At 46.6% G+C, this 14,829-nt stretch overlaps 1 protein-coding gene across 6 annotated transcripts; it reads right to left on the bottom strand.

The window, feature by feature from the left end:
• Positions 1-238: 238 nt before the first annotated feature.
• Positions 239-12,719, bottom strand: LOC116762369 (butyrophilin subfamily 2 member A2-like). 6 transcript variants are annotated; one of them, XM_032649258.1, is made up of 8 exons: positions 12,300-12,719; positions 11,688-11,802; positions 10,589-10,936; positions 5,526-5,807; positions 3,887-4,108; positions 3,453-3,473; positions 3,331-3,357; positions 239-1,832 (listed from the first exon to the last, which is right to left on the bottom strand). In XM_032649258.1, exons 2-8 carry the CDS (start codon positions 11,770-11,772, stop codon positions 1,210-1,212), a joined length of 1,608 nt encoding a protein of 535 aa, XP_032505149.1. In that variant the 5' UTR covers positions 11,773-11,802; positions 12,300-12,719; the 3' UTR covers positions 239-1,209. The 6 variants fall into 6 exon arrangements, with proteins under 6 accessions (XP_032505149.1, XP_032505151.1, XP_032505150.1 ...); XM_032649260.1 differs by lacking the exon at positions 11,688-11,802 and having other exon boundaries at positions 12,300-12,713; XM_032649259.1 differs by lacking the exon at positions 12,300-12,719 and having other exon boundaries at positions 3,941-4,108; positions 11,688-12,102.
• Between the last annotated feature and the right edge of the window lie 2,110 nt (positions 12,720-14,829).

A 14,829-nucleotide genomic window follows, 5' to 3' on the forward strand; every position in this document is an offset into this window, starting at 1 on the left:
TTTCTGGGTGGTCCCTGTAATACTTGCAAACAGTCTACAAGATTAATACTATTCCATAATAATGATACTAAGATATTATTTTTCATTTTTGCTCTCACTCTCTCACTAGTGTACAGTTACATTTTTTAGAGCCTACATGACCTGTGATATCCCAGCACTGAATACAGAGGCAGATGTGAGGATCTAGCCACCTTCGAGAAGCCAGACATTAGATTTGCAAAAACGTTAAAGAACACCACACTTCTCAATAAACTTTAATTTGCATTGGAAACAACAGTTATTTTTCATGAAAATTTTTTTATATTAACCTATAATTGGCTTGTTGCTATTTTTAATATAAATTAATAAATAAATACATTTTAAACATTTCTCAGTTCCAATCTCTAATGCCACAAATACTGATAGATATATAACCCAAATGAGCAAAAGCTCTTTAGGGTCCTCAGTAATTTTTAATTATCTAAAGGCAACCTGAGGCTAAAAAGCAGAAAAGCACTGCTCTCCCCACTGAACCTGAACCTTGAGATCCACTTGGTCCAATGCTTACCTGCTCAGCTGGGACCTTAAACCTTAGGCCACTCTCAATAACTAAGTACTGACACCTTGTTTATTGTAGGGACACCTGAGCCAGGCCACGTCCAGAAGTACCCTCATCCTTCATCCTTCCTCATATGGATCTAGGCCTGGGGAGCTTTACTATATGCCCTGGAAATCTTGGGGGTGGGTGGGAAATGGACCATTAGCTCCTGGGACCCCTTAGCTGTAATGGTGGGGCTTAACCACATCCATAGCCTCGGCCCACCTCTCAGGTCTCACTTCCTCTATCTCTGACTTCCATTTGTGGTTCCCGCTCCCCTCTTACATCCTAGTGCATCCTCGCCCCAGTCCACAGTATCTGATGTCAACTCCAGTCTCAGGCTGAATGTGTCACTCTGATGTTGAAGCAACCGGTTTTCTGCCTGTCACGTTCTCACACTTCTTGGTTGGGAGCTATGTGGCAGCACTTGTGTTCCTGAGACTGGCCCCTGCCCCATCGTTACGTGCAAATGAGTTACTAAAGCAACAGCCTAATGAGGGAGAGATGGGGCTGGGGCTTGGGGAGGTGTCCAGGGGACCTCTGGAGGAGATTTTCTTCCGTGACCAGAAGGAAGGAGGGTGGTTTTCCTCCAGGGGGTGCTGTGCTGTGGTAGTAGAGGTGGCCTGGGCTCTCTACTTGGCTCTGAGACCGGGGAATTGGTCCTGGAGGCTGCGGTGGGTCTCTGCCCTGTGAAGGACCAGGCCGCCCTCAGGCACTGTGACCCCCTGGGCCCCTGTAAACGCTGGACAGATAAAGAGGGGGCTGTCATCAGACCCCAGCCTGAATAAGGGCCTCAGGGGCCCAGAGAAGGGCGAACGGGGACACGTGTAGATGTGCGACCTGTCCCTCATGTTATAGAAGGACACATCTCCAGCTTCATAATCCAGGAAGATGCCCACCCGGCGAAGGCGCTCTTTCAGGGGGAGAATCTTCTTTGGGGAGGACAGGACGCGGTACTTGTTCTCAAACATCTCCAGGGTCCAGAAGCCGTTCTGAGGAACCAGTAGGGCTTCCCCTTTCCTCTTAACACTGTCTCTACAAACACCCACAGCCCAAACCATCACGTTTTCGACCTCCACCTCCCAGTAATGTCTCCCTGAGGAGTAGTTCTCTAGGCCCAGGACACAAGGCTGACAGTCAAATCTCTCTGGGTTGTCAGGCAAGCTCTGCCTGGAGGGACCCCGTCTCACACTTCTCCGGTCCTCTGACAGGAAGAGCTCGGGATGAGCGGTGTCTGGGTCCAGTACCACATCAGCTGCAGAGGAAGTCTCAGGTTTAGGCCTAGGATCTCAGGAGATTGTGAGATTCCTGGTCCCCAGAGAGATCCCAGAAAGCTGGTGGGAGATTCCCCCATGTGACCGCCTTTTCCGTGAAGGCCCCTCGATCCCAGATCCCAGGCAGCTCACAGAAAATTCCTGAGGCCGCACTTCTATCTCTTAAGTGGCAGGAGCACTGCCTCAGGTCGAGGAGAACTGGGGCTCTAAGAAATATAGAAAGTTCAGCAAATGAGCTGAAATTAATGGCTCCCGCTTTCTCTCAATGTTCTTAGATCTGCCCCCTTTTCTATTCAAAATATATGATCTCTGGGACTCTCTTTAGTTAAAAAGCTTCCCACATGGCTTAAACCAGCAAGGAGGACCTATCCCCTCCCCCTCCCCCTCCCCCTCCCCCAATTAAGCCATTAAGACCAATTTTTCCCTACACAGATAAGGGTGATGAAGTGTCCCTACACTGGTCCTCTGTGTTCTACCAGTTTAACCAGGTGACAACTGATTTAAACGACTAATATGCGTATCCTTCAAAGGGTAAAAAAGAAGGATAATGTCCCCCAAAGTCTACCTGCCATACTTGCTTGAGAGGTGAGTATGGCAAAAGGTAGTTTTGCCTTAATAACACTGGTGTGACATCTATAGCTATGACCTCTCTGGATACAGGAAATGCCTCAGACCCCCGACTTTCTGCAGCCCTCTCCCATCTGCAGTTACTATTACTTAGTCAGTCTACATCGAACACAAAATCATTGTGTTAAAATGATTTGCTTCTTTCTCCAAGTTGTTATGTCTGATGGTGATAATTTTGAAATTTGAAAGAGGAAAGGTCCAAGTGCTGTGGGATCTAGTAAAGCCTGCATTCTTTGATGCTTGTGAGCAGAACCCGACAAATCATAAAACTCAAAGTGCTCATTAGGACCAGGCAATTGGACCCTGTGTTCTCCCACCTGCCCAGGTCCTCTCCGCTGGCAGGCTATACACAGGGTTAGCAGCATTCTCTTGGAGCAGGAAGGTATTTCTGGTCCCTATTTGTACACCTCTCAGCCAGGCCTGGGAAGCTTAATGCTTTTCCCACACGTGGCTCTTCCACTGTGTAGTCTATACCATCTCCCAGGTTATAAATAGCTAAGCCAGTATTGTCTTCTTTCAAATTAATCCAGGATCCAAAGAGCAACAGCTACTAAAAGGTAACCTTTCGGGACATCTATTATGTATGGTAGACCTTTGGTAATCATGGATGAAATTATTCTAAAAAAGAGAGGATGGTGGGAAGTAAGCTATAGAGTTGGTTAAGAGCTGCGGGGCTTCCCTGACAGCAGAGGTAGGCTCCGGCACTGGGTGGGATACTGCTGGTGAATCGACCCCAGGCTCCTGCCCCCGCTAGCCAGCCTTGGGTCTCCTTGTTCATCTCCTCTAATGTGTCCCATTGGCTGCCTGGTGGGGAGAAAGCTCGGGATCTGAGGGAATGTCAGAGGCGCTCACCCGCATGTAAGAGGCTTCTTCTCCATCCTGCAATGGGGACAGGCAGAGAGGTAAGCTTCAGGAGACAATGCAGGGCAGAATGCAAATCATGCAGGGAGTGGTTCAGGAAATGCTCAACTTACGCAGTTCTTCATGAAGTTGCTCTGAAAAAGAAACAGAAACAAATGAATGTCCTCAAGAGAAGAACTAAGAGAGATAGAGTTTGTCTTAAATGATGATGGCTGGTCTTCTATTTGAATACCACTGTCCCCCTCCCCCCGCTGCCTTGGGAATTGTCAAGATACCAGAAATAACATATGATCAGGTGGCTGGATATTATCAGTACTTATTTGGGTTTGCTCTTGTCCAACAATATAGGGCTATACGTAGCCAGGTGAATGGATGCAACATTTGCAGAATGGAAGAAAGCGAGGTCTGAGGGATTCATTACTAGGACACGAAGAGTTCTAAGCCCTTGCCGCTGCCTTTATTCACGTCCTCTCTCTCTTTCGCAGGCTTTTAGCTGCCCGAGCTGTGTCCTTTTGTATGACAGTGAACTGTCTTCCTACTCTTTTACCTTTTATTAGACGTTCTTTCTCTTTTTCCACACGTTCTTTCCCCAGTTCCTTACGTGCAATTTCTTTCTCTTCATTTTCAATCTCTATTTGCATGGACAGAAGCTTTTTTTCCATTTGGAGTTTCTTGACGAGACAGATGCTCCCAGCGATGATGAGGAGCAGAGAAGGCAGGATGACAGTCAGGGCCACCATCCAGGGAGATGTGCTGGGAATAAAGGGTTCTGAAAAGGGAGCCCAAAAGTCCCATTTAGTGAGAGAAAGGAGCCCTGGGATTAGAGCCCTTCCGGGCGCAGATCTGAAGAGCGCCTCCCCTGCACCCCTGGCCCCCACCAGGTCCCTGCTCCGTCAGCTTCTCTTTCAGAAACCTCAGCTAGGGAAAGAGACTGTGGCTCTGCACTGGCTCACCCCGCAGTGATTGCCAGGGTTGGGGCCCCAGCAGACAAAAAAGCAGTAACATCTGGAGTCACCATGGGTAAGACCAGGGTGACTAAAAGCTAACCAGCCATACTGAATCAGCACGGCCACCACATGGTACAAGCCACCATCCCTTCTTGCCTGGAATATTGCAATGCCTTCTCCCTGCTTCTGTCCATATCCTCTGCGGTCTGTCCTCGGCACAGAGGCCTAAGTGAGATCATGTTGTTTCTCTGCTCAAAACCCTGCAGTGTTTCCTACCTCACTGAGACTAACAGCCAAAGTCCATTTGTGGCCTACACTGCCTCATATGATTCAGATCTACTGTCTCTCTGAATTCATCTCCTCCAACTCTCCCTGCCCTCAATCCATTCCAGTGATACCTGTGTCTTGGGGGGATCCTTGAAACTGCCAGATATGCTCCTGCCTCAGCCCTTTGCATATGCTGTTCCTGCTACCTGGCTTGCTCAGTCCTCGAACATCTGCATGGCTCACTCCTCACTTCCCCAACTGCCATATTTTCCGTGAAGCTTTCCCCAATCGTCCTATTTACAATTACAACTGCCTTATGCCCCTGACACTCTCTATCACCCCCTCACTAACTTTTTTCTATGGTACTTATCACCATCTGATATAATCCACAGTTTAATTAATTATTTCACTCCTTGTTTTAATTCATGATTTCATTTATTGCCTTCTGCTGTTCTAGAATGTGAGCCCCATGAGGGCAGGTATCTTCATGTATTTTGTTCACTGATTTACCTTCGGTTTCTAGAACAGTGTCTTGAACATATGAGACGCTTGTTCAGTATTTAATGAATTTATGAATGTCTACAGACAGAGAATTTCTCCAGCTCTGTCCCTTGGGAAATCTCTTGGGCAGGAAGGCAGGGCTTCAGCAGATACTACCTGCCATAGATTTATGACTGATCTACATGTTTGAAAATTGCCGCAGGATAAGGACCATAACAGAGAAAAACAAAACAAAACAAAACTATCAGATTTACCCCCAGAGAAGAGGCTTCCTACTCCTGTGTTTTGAGGTGATTTGATTTTTCCTCTTGTGACAAGGGGAGAGGCCTCAGCTCAGCTGTAGCCTCTAGCTCTTCAGTGCCCAGGACCCTTCCACTCCACGCCCCTACTCCCATCCCCATGCTGGGCTCCGGTCTGTCTGATGAGGATCCCGCCTCCATGAGATGAGCCTCCAGAGAGCAGGGAACTAACCTGGAATGAAAATCACAGTTTCCTTCTCCTGGTTGAGCAGGGTGTTGTTGACGGAGCAGGTCACGTTCCTCACAGACTCATCCATGATGATCACAGCCATGGTGACCACGAAGAGGCCATCTGCGTTCGTAGTGTAAGCCTCCTCCAGCGGGGGCATGATGTCACCATAAGGGTCCCTCCACACGGCATGGGGCTCTGGGTACCACCCTACAGATGTGCATTCCAGCCGGATGCCTCCATCCTCGTGGCCCTTCATTTCAATAACGGGCTGAGAACCCAGGCCTGGGGAGAGAGACCAGCTAAAGAGGTAATGGTGTCTTAGCCGAAGTGTCTTAGCAGATCAGCTGTTAGTGATGAGAGCCAAGGGAAGCTGGGAGAGAGCAAGAGGCTGGTGTCCAGAGAAACTGATGACACACATTCCATTCTGTGAAGGGAGAAAGGAAGGAAGGAAAGGAGGGAGGGATGGAGGAAGGAAGGAAGGAGCCAGTAAGGAGGAAAGGAAGGAAAAAGACCTTGATGTTGGAGAACACCAGGTGACCAACATGTCAAAAAAATTGTGAGATCTCTAAGTGGGGAAAGGATTACATTGTACTTTTCTTTGCGCTCCACCTACGGACCCCATCACAGGCGCAAGCATTTATCTGCCTCCTAATAAATATTGGTTGATTGATTCATTCAGCTAGAGATTTTAATTTTCTCACTTCCGGGTGGGTGTGTCCACTGTGACCAGAAAGAAGCAGGCTTTCACTTTCTGCCTGAGAGGACTTCTGCCTGAGAGGACTTCTGCCTGAGAGGACTTCTCAGTAGCTCTGGCTTCCTGAAGTTCTAGGTCAATACAATAAGGACAGAAACCTGCCAGGCTGGCAGAATCTTAAGAAAGTTTTTGAGTTCAAGGCACTGACCCTCTTCTCCTGGTTTAGGACTTCACATCGCCACAGCTGTCTGATAATCATAAGCAGCTGTTGGTTTTTAGGAAAATTGACAGAGCCAGTGTGCAAAGCCAACCCTTACCCCAATTCAGAGATGTTTACCTTCCAGTCAATTGGGCTCCGTCAATTAGGTAATTTTCTTACAGTCCCTTGACAACATTCCCCTATTAGATCTGGATGCTCCCGGGATCCTTAAGATAAAAACATCACCTCCTTGGGCTTCCCTGGTGACGCAGTGGTTGGGAGTCCACCTGCCGGTACAGGGGACACGGGTTCGTGCCCCGGTCCGGGAGGATCCCACGTGCCGCGGAGCGGCTGGGCCCGTGAGCCCTGGCCGCTGGGCCTGCGCGTCCGGAGCCTGTGCTCCGCGGCGGGGGAGGCCACAACAGTGAGAGGCCCGCGTACCGCAAAAAAAAAAAAAAAAAAAAAAAAAAAAATCACCTCCTTAATGTCAGCAGATCATCGTCAAAAGTCCTAAGAATCTAGACTCTTCCTAACTTATTCTATCTTTCAGAGACTCCTCAATAAAAGAGAATACTGGGTAGGAGAGAGCTGCAAATGCATGGTCCTGGGAGACTTCTGCCCCTTTAGCCAGGTATCCAGCAATCATCCAGACTTCTTTTAAGGAGTTCCTTTGTTAAGCCTGTCCAACAAATTATACCAAAGACAAAATTAAAGCAGTCACTTAAGCCTTACTGCTTCTTGCTCAATTTGATCTTTTCAAGATGGAAAATAAAAAACAACTAGTGGCATATTGAAAGGCTCACACAGAAACTTTGAAGTGGGATAAGATTCAAAAGAACTTGGCCAGATGGAAAGAAATCCTACAAAATGTTCCAGGGCAGGGGTTCGATAAGGGCAAGCAGGAGGCAATAGACTTAAGGACAGAACCAGCCAGCTGATTAACCAAACTGGAAAACAGTAAGCAAGCAAGCAAACAGGTGTACACCAACTCGCTTCAGAGTGCGGCAGGTCAGGGTCTTGTTTACAGGGGAAGAATGGAAAATGCCTGCCACATACAAACACATGGTGATCAGCTCTGTAGTGCTGTTGTGAACAGAGTCAGGGCACAAGGGTGGAGAAACCCTTCTTCCGTGATATTCTATATTAATCAGATACAAAACTGCCCTTCTGAGTAACGAAGATGGGATCTCCTGCCAGTCAAGTTTGAGGCCCACTGGGAAGGTCGCACTGTCCACAAACCTCCATTGGTCTGGTGGACTGAAATGCCATTGATTTATGTGTGTCTTAAAGGCTTTTCCATTCTTCAAACATTTCTTTTAAAGTATAATACTCTGACACCGGAAGTGAGGTCATACCTTAAAGCCAATAAACTTGTAGAAATCCCAGTTTAAATGCCACTTCTATCCTGAAGCCTGGCCAAATTCTCACTCATTTTCTCTGTGGGACCACTAGGCTTAATATATAATTTACATGTCAGTCACTCACACGACAACTAGTATTTGAGGAGAGGGAAAGAAGGTAAACTTAATGTTTATCAAGAAATGAGATGTCCATATATGCTGTAGTTTCCTGGGCAGTCCTTGTTGATTCCACTTGTCCCTGTGCAATTATTGACAGTGCCTCCTCTCACTCTCAAAAGTGTGCAGTTTGAGTGATAAACTATATGGTCCCCTATCAGGAGCCCACACGCCCTGTGTTGTGCTAGATGGGACTTCACACTGGATGCTCTCAGTAGCCCTAGACGTGCATGGCTCACTTCCTCACTTCATTCTTGTTTTGTTCAATCGCCATCTTTTTCCGTGAAGTTTTTCCTGACCATTCTATTTCTAATTACCTTACCTCCTTGCCTCCTAGAACTTTCCATCTCTTCCCTGCTTTATTATTTTCTATAGTACTCATCGCCATCTGATATAAAATCCAGTTTAATTATTTCATTTATTTCTCTGTGCACCCTCCAGAATGTGAGTTCCACGAGGGTAGGGATCTTCATGTACTTTGTTCACTGATTTATCCTCAGTTTCTGAAACAGTGACTTGAACATGAGATGCTTGTTAAGTATTTGTGGAATGAATTTATGAATGTCCGCAATGAGGGGTGTGCAAGGGTAAATTTTTCCACTCTGATTTTGATATCAGCCATTCATCTTTTTCACTCCTTCATTTTACAGCTACTTATTAAGTACCTGCTAGGTGCCAAGCAATTTGCTAGATGCTGGAGACATAGTTGTGAATAACTGCTGGTCCTGATTGTGATGTGGACTATTAACGCTTTAAAAGAATGTCTAGTAACAAAAACCTGAATGAGTACTTTTTAGTGCTGTCTACAAAAATTTTCAGTTCACCTGGGCCCATGGTTAGGCTTGTACTTCCCTCTCCTGTATAGTTAGGCATAACCATGTGACGTGCTTTGGTCAATGAAATGTGAGTATAAATAACATGTAGCACCTCCCAGGCAGAAGCTTTACAAACCAGTGAGTAATTTGCTGGGCTCTCTTTCCCTCTGCTCAGGTGAACCACAAAGCTCCAGGCAGATCTGTATGAAGTAGAGCCCCACCAGACTCAGGAAGGATATATTTCATGTGTTAGAAACAGACCTTTGTTGATTTAACGTACTGAGATTTGAGGGCTGCTTGTGACCAGAGCATAACCTTGACAATCCTGACTAATGCATACTTCAAAGATGATTAAAAGCAGGGACTGGTAAGAGGCTCATGGAAAAAGGTTAAAAAAAAGCAGATCTCAGGCTTAGAATAGAGATAGCTCAGGCACGATGTGATGACCACTTACAGCTTTATGGAGCAGATTCATTTAATCCTTCAATAATATTTGTTGAGCACCTGTTATGCTCCAGGGTCTGTTCTAAAGGTGTGGATACAGCAGGAGAAAAATAGAAAACAATCCCTTATGAAATCTACATTCTAGTGGAAGAGCCATAATAATCTGGATAAATACGTAAAATGCATATACGTAAGAAGGTGAGAGGTGCTGAGGAAAACAGTAGGGAAGGAGGGTAAAAAGGGTCAAGGATGGTGTTCGATCCTCACACGCGTGGAAAATAACTTATGAAAAAGAAAAAAATAGATTGAAATCACATGTGAAAAACTTCTCTTTGGACTTAATGAAAAAGGTATGGAGCATCATATATGACTGGCGAGAGTGTATATTGGTACAAACACTTTGGAAAACAAATGTGTAGTACCTATTAAGGATGTATATTTCTCATTATACAGCATGTCTCTTCCTAGGAACCTGTTTAAGTTGGGGATTTTGAGAAGTGGCATGTTGTGGACTGAACTGTGCCCCCGCAAAATTCATATGTTGAAACCCTAACCTCCAGGCCCTTAGAATGTGCACGTATTTGGAGAGAGGGCCTTTAAAGAGGTAATTAAGTTAAAATGAGGCTGTTAGGGTGGGCCCTAATCCAATCTGACTGGTGTCCTTATAAGAAGAGGAGATTAGGACACACAGAGAAAGACACCAGGAACGTGGACCCACAGAGGGAAGGCCACACGAAGACACGGAGAGAAGACCACACGAAGACCCAGTGAGAAGGTGGCCATCTGCAGGCCAGGGAGAGAGGCCTCAGAAGAAACCAAACCTGCTGACAGCTTGATCTTGGACTTCCAGCCTCCAGAACTGTGAGAAAATACATTTCTGTTGTTTAAGCCACCCAGTCTGTGGTCCTTTTGTTATGGCAGCCCTAGCAAACTAACTCGGTCAGTAGAAGGCAGTGTTCTAGTTCTTGACATGAGTAGTGGTTACATGGGTTATAGCTCATAATAATTCAGTAATCTGTACATTAATGTTCTATGAGTTTTTGTGTATGAGTATAATACTTCACAATAAAGATGTCTAATTCTAAAACATGTTACTGAGGAAGACGCTTAGAGATCTCTCACAAGTAGGCATAAGAATAATTTGTAGGGATTAAGCATTCGCCCCTACTCAAGGTGACAGCTGAGTTCCGTGTGTGCGTCTCAAGAGTCGATGCCCACCGTTTAGCAGAGCAAACCCACTCACTGGGTCCTTGAGCAGGGGAAAGCCACCCTCCCTGTTTAAAGGGGATTCTAGGCAAAAATCTGCTGGTCTGCAGGGGCCCTGAGGTGAGGAGAAAAACTTTCCCTAAGAGTCAGGCTGTGAAAAAGCAATGGAGCAAAATGGAAGGTCGTACCTGCCACCATCAGGTACATGATGGCCTCGTCGTAGGATCTGCCTTCTTGGAAATAACAGCGGTAGATGCCGTTTTCGTGGGCTGTGACGTTGTGTATGATCAGCTCCACGCTCCCTTTGCTGATAGCTTCGCTCACAAAGGTTGTTCTTCCCCGGTACTCCTCCATCTGCTCCTCCGTTCTCTCTCGATGGCCCTTGTACACGAACACTGCAGGGGAGAACTGCGTCCGGAACCACCGCACCTCCATGCCCTCAGCGTTTTTCTCAGGTGACAGGTGGCAGTGTAACTTGGTGTCTTCTCCCACCATGGCCAGAATTGGATCAGCTGGTCCCAGGACAGTAAATTGGACTGTTCAACAAAGCGGTAGAGTCAGACAAGGGCACCAGCCATCAACTCTCTAAGGTGGGAAAAGAAGTGGATATGCCAGGACACAGACATGTTCTTTCTAAGGGGCTTCCTGGGCTCAGGACTCTGGGGGCCAAGAGATGTGGCTGGTCGACAGTAACAGACACCTAGCAGGGGTAGGAGGGGTGTCTATTGAGGATGCTAATGCTTCTTGAACAACACATTGAGAAGCATACCCTGATACCCCGCATGGACCCTGAGCTTACACAGATCTTTTTCTATTTCCCAAACCAGCACAGTGCCTGGAGTATACTATAAACTTGAGCTGTCCAATATGATAGCCACTAGCTAGTCCCAATTGGAGTGTGCTGTAAATGTACAATACACACAATTTTGAAAATTTAGAAAAAAATGTTAAGCATCTCACTGTTAATATTTTACATTAATTAAAAGTTTAAATAATAATATTTTGGTTATGTGGAGTTAAAATAGATTATGAAAGGTTGTTTTATCTGTTTCTTTTTACTTTTTTAAACGTAGCTACTAAGAATTTTAAGTTATATATGCAGCTCGCCTTTTGTGGCTCTCACTGGATTGCTAAATGGAGGGCGCTGGGATCCGTTCGAAGACCGTGCGCAGAACGAAAAGGTGAGCGGACACAACTGCAGCCCTTCTTTACCCTTCCTCTTTGCAGACTGAAGTGCTGATTTTCCTTTCTGAGAAGTTGATAGGAGTTAGTGGCATGCACCCCTACCTGAGACCGAGGCAAACAAGCTGAGGAGGTGGAAGAAGAGAAGGGAGCCTGGCAGGGAGAAATGCAGAGAAGCAGCTGGCTCCATAAGCACCCACGAGAGGCAGGGACGCGAAGCCTAGAGAGACGTGGAGAATCAGCCAGGGAGACTCGGCACTACGGTTCTGATCTAGGTCAAACTTTCCTGTAACCCGTGTTGGTTATCATCAGCGCCCCAACTGCTGTCTTGGGCAGGCCCCTTCCTCTCCCGGTTCAGGTATTTCCCGATAGATGGCTTCATTAAACATTCCAGGGAATAAGCCAACAATACAACGATCGGGAAGACAGTTTTCCGCCCTCCTCGGCTCACTTCTCCGGCCAGAGTTGAGTTTCTTCAGACGTCACTTGATATTCTTCCAAACCCATCCTCCCTCCCGTCCCTTCCTCCTCGCCGCGAATCTGGCTCGGCACCAAGTCAAGCCAGGGGTGGAGAGCCTCCCTCCCCTCACCCCCGCCCCCGGAAGCATCCCCTACCCGGGACCCCGCCTTTCCCCTTACCAGGTTCTGTTCCTCCCGCCTACCGCCCCCCACTCCCCGCCCCAACCCGAGCGGTAGCGCGTCCCCTCCCTTTCTTACCTTCTAGAATTAACTTCTGCGTTTTCTTTTCTCCTCTGACGCTCAAATGATGATTTTCCAGTTGTCCTTCTTCCCCCTAAACCCGCCCATGGGCACAGGCACAACCAGACCAAATCTTCCCGAAAGCGGAGAAGGAACTTTTCTTCGCCTCCCGTTAGTCGCGGCCTGGGGGCTGCGGTCCCTGGGACCCGGTCCACTCGGGGACCACAAAGTCACAAGATCTCCAATGAATGATTTAGAGCAGGCCGTGGGTCAGCCAGCCAATGGCATCCCTGAACCTGCTTTCTCACCAGTTACTGGGTAGAATACACAGAAACAGCTTAGGACTTAAAAACGCACAGCCGCACGGAGCCTTTAAAAAACTTTCCTTTTTCTTTCTTCAGAAGCGAGATACTTTTCATTTTTTTATTGAAAAGCCTTGAGATTCCCCGAGGATTTTGGCGTTGCAGCTAATCACCAGGAGAGGCCTGCCGTGTGTAGAAGTCTCTCTCTCTGTGTATGTGTGTGTGTGTGTGTGTATGGTGTTTGGGGTTGGGGGTGTGATGACGTAAGCATAAGCATCTCTCACAGCTTCACATGTTTCTTAGTCTTGGGTGGGATGGAGCCCAGTTGCCCACATGATAACCAACTGATTAATGTACCCTTTATGTAATTTTTCTCTCAGTTGGCTTTTCTCTTTTTATTTATTTTCGAACTTGAGTTTTCTGGGATCAGTTCTCAAGTAGACAACGTGACTCCGAGTCCTTGACTCAGAGTCAGCTTTTGGGGAACCCAAACTAAGAGATGGATTCGGTAGAAAGTTCACCAGACATCATCAACAGTGAGAATTATCTTTTCTGCAAAAGGACACTCTGACATGTATACCTGGGTTTAGTAAGTGAACGGAGGGCTACAGATAAAATTTCCCAAGAGTCACTCATTGAGATTCACGGGAATCTCCAATCGTGGAGGCCCTTAGTGTATACAGGACAGAGGCCTCCTCCAGAGTGAGTGAGGCTGTGACTACGTGTGCTAGCCTGAAGAGTTCACACCAGAATCTTTACAACCTGTGATTATGACACATTACATGGCAAAAGAGACCTTAAGGTTATGGATCTTAATGTAGAGAGATTATCCTGGATTCATAGGAAGATTATCCTGGATTATCTGGTTGGACATATCTAATTACATAAATTCTTAAAAGTGGATAAAGGCAGGAGAGTCAAAGAGATTCAGTGGAAGAAGAAACAGGGTGGATTCAAAGACTGAGAGGGATTCAATCTGCCATTACTGCTTTGAAGCTGGAGGAAGAGGACCACGAGCTGAGGAACGTGGCAGCTTCCAGAAACCGGCAATAGCCCTCTGCTGACAGCCAGCAGGAAATGACAGCCTCAGTCCTACAACTGCAAGAAACTAAATTCTGCCAACAATCTGAATGAACAAGGAAACGGATTCTTTCCGAGAGCCTCCAGAAAGGAATGCAGCCTGCAGACACCTTGATTTTAGTCTGCTGAGACCCATGTTGGACTTCTGACCTACAAAGCTGTGAGATAATACATTTATTTTGTTTTAGGTCACAAAATTTATGGTCATTTATTATGGCAGCAATAGAAAACTAATACAATAAGGACTTTGTGAAAATGTTGCAGTGAGGTAAATTGTGCATCTGTGGTGAGTAAACTGTAGGGGCTTAAAATCTAGAAAATGCTCAGTTGAAGAGTGAAGATTATTAACACATTTATTTAACAAAGGTAACTTGACAACCACACGCCCTGTGACGGGACACGCTGTCCCAGAACATACAGTTTAGATTGTAATACTTGGAATTAATGATGAAATGTTTTGGTTTAAAACCGTTTGTACTGTAACTGCTTTTATTGCTAACCGTTTGACTTGGCTGCTGTGAAATTGAGCTTTGCTTCCCAGCATAGTGTGAACAGGAAGACACTGGGTTCCGGATGGCCGACCCAATAGTTCAAAATTAGAACGAACATCCTGTTACCCTGGGATATAAAAACCACACCTGTACAAGACTCGGGGTCTCACCCTTCTTTTGGTGAGGCCCCGATCGGTTTGTGCTTTTGTGCTTAATAAACGCCTATCACTAATCTACTTTTGATTTGCACTGGATATTGGTGTTCTGTCTTGATTCTGATTCCTCCCCGAGGGAAGCTCGCAGTGTATGCAAGACCACAACAGCCCGGTAGAGGGGATACACTGGTGAACAAAATAGCGATGATAATGAAGAGTAACTTCTGCCCGGTACCCGTCAGCTGCAAGGAACATTCGTTAACATCAGTCAGGCGTGGAAATATCCCTTTCCTGGAGATGGACTCTACAGTGTGATCAAAATACTGCTAAAGTTCATCTAGCTTCATTCCTCCCAAATTCTTGTTCCACAGGCAGTCTTTAGGTATTAAGTTAGGCTTTCTAGAGACCTTAAACTTAGGAGGACTGCTTCTGGCTCCGGGATTACTTATCACATTGGCCGGGGGGTGGGGGTGGGGGGGTGGGGAGGTGGAGAGGGGGTGGGGCGGTGGTGGTACTCATG

Source organism: Phocoena sinus, chromosome 11 (assembly GCF_008692025.1).
Source record: "Phocoena sinus isolate mPhoSin1 chromosome 11, mPhoSin1.pri, whole genome shotgun sequence".
Taxonomy (NCBI): domain Eukaryota; kingdom Metazoa; phylum Chordata; class Mammalia; order Artiodactyla; family Phocoenidae; genus Phocoena; species Phocoena sinus.

Excerpts from the sequence above, each read along its gene's own strand:
- LOC116762369 (XM_032649258.1), bottom strand. The coding sequence starts at position 11,772 with ATGGAGCCAGCTGCTTCTCTGCATTTCTCCCTGCCAGGCTCCCTTCTC. Across the intron at positions 3,474-3,886 it reads GAAAGAACGTCTAATAAAAG|AGCAACTTCATGAAGAACTG; the intron begins GTAAAAGAGTAG and ends TTTCTTTTTCAG. Across the intron at positions 3,358-3,452 it reads GCAACTTCATGAAGAACTGC|GATGGAGAAGAAGCCTCTTA; the intron begins GTAAGTTGAGCA and ends TCCCCATTGCAG.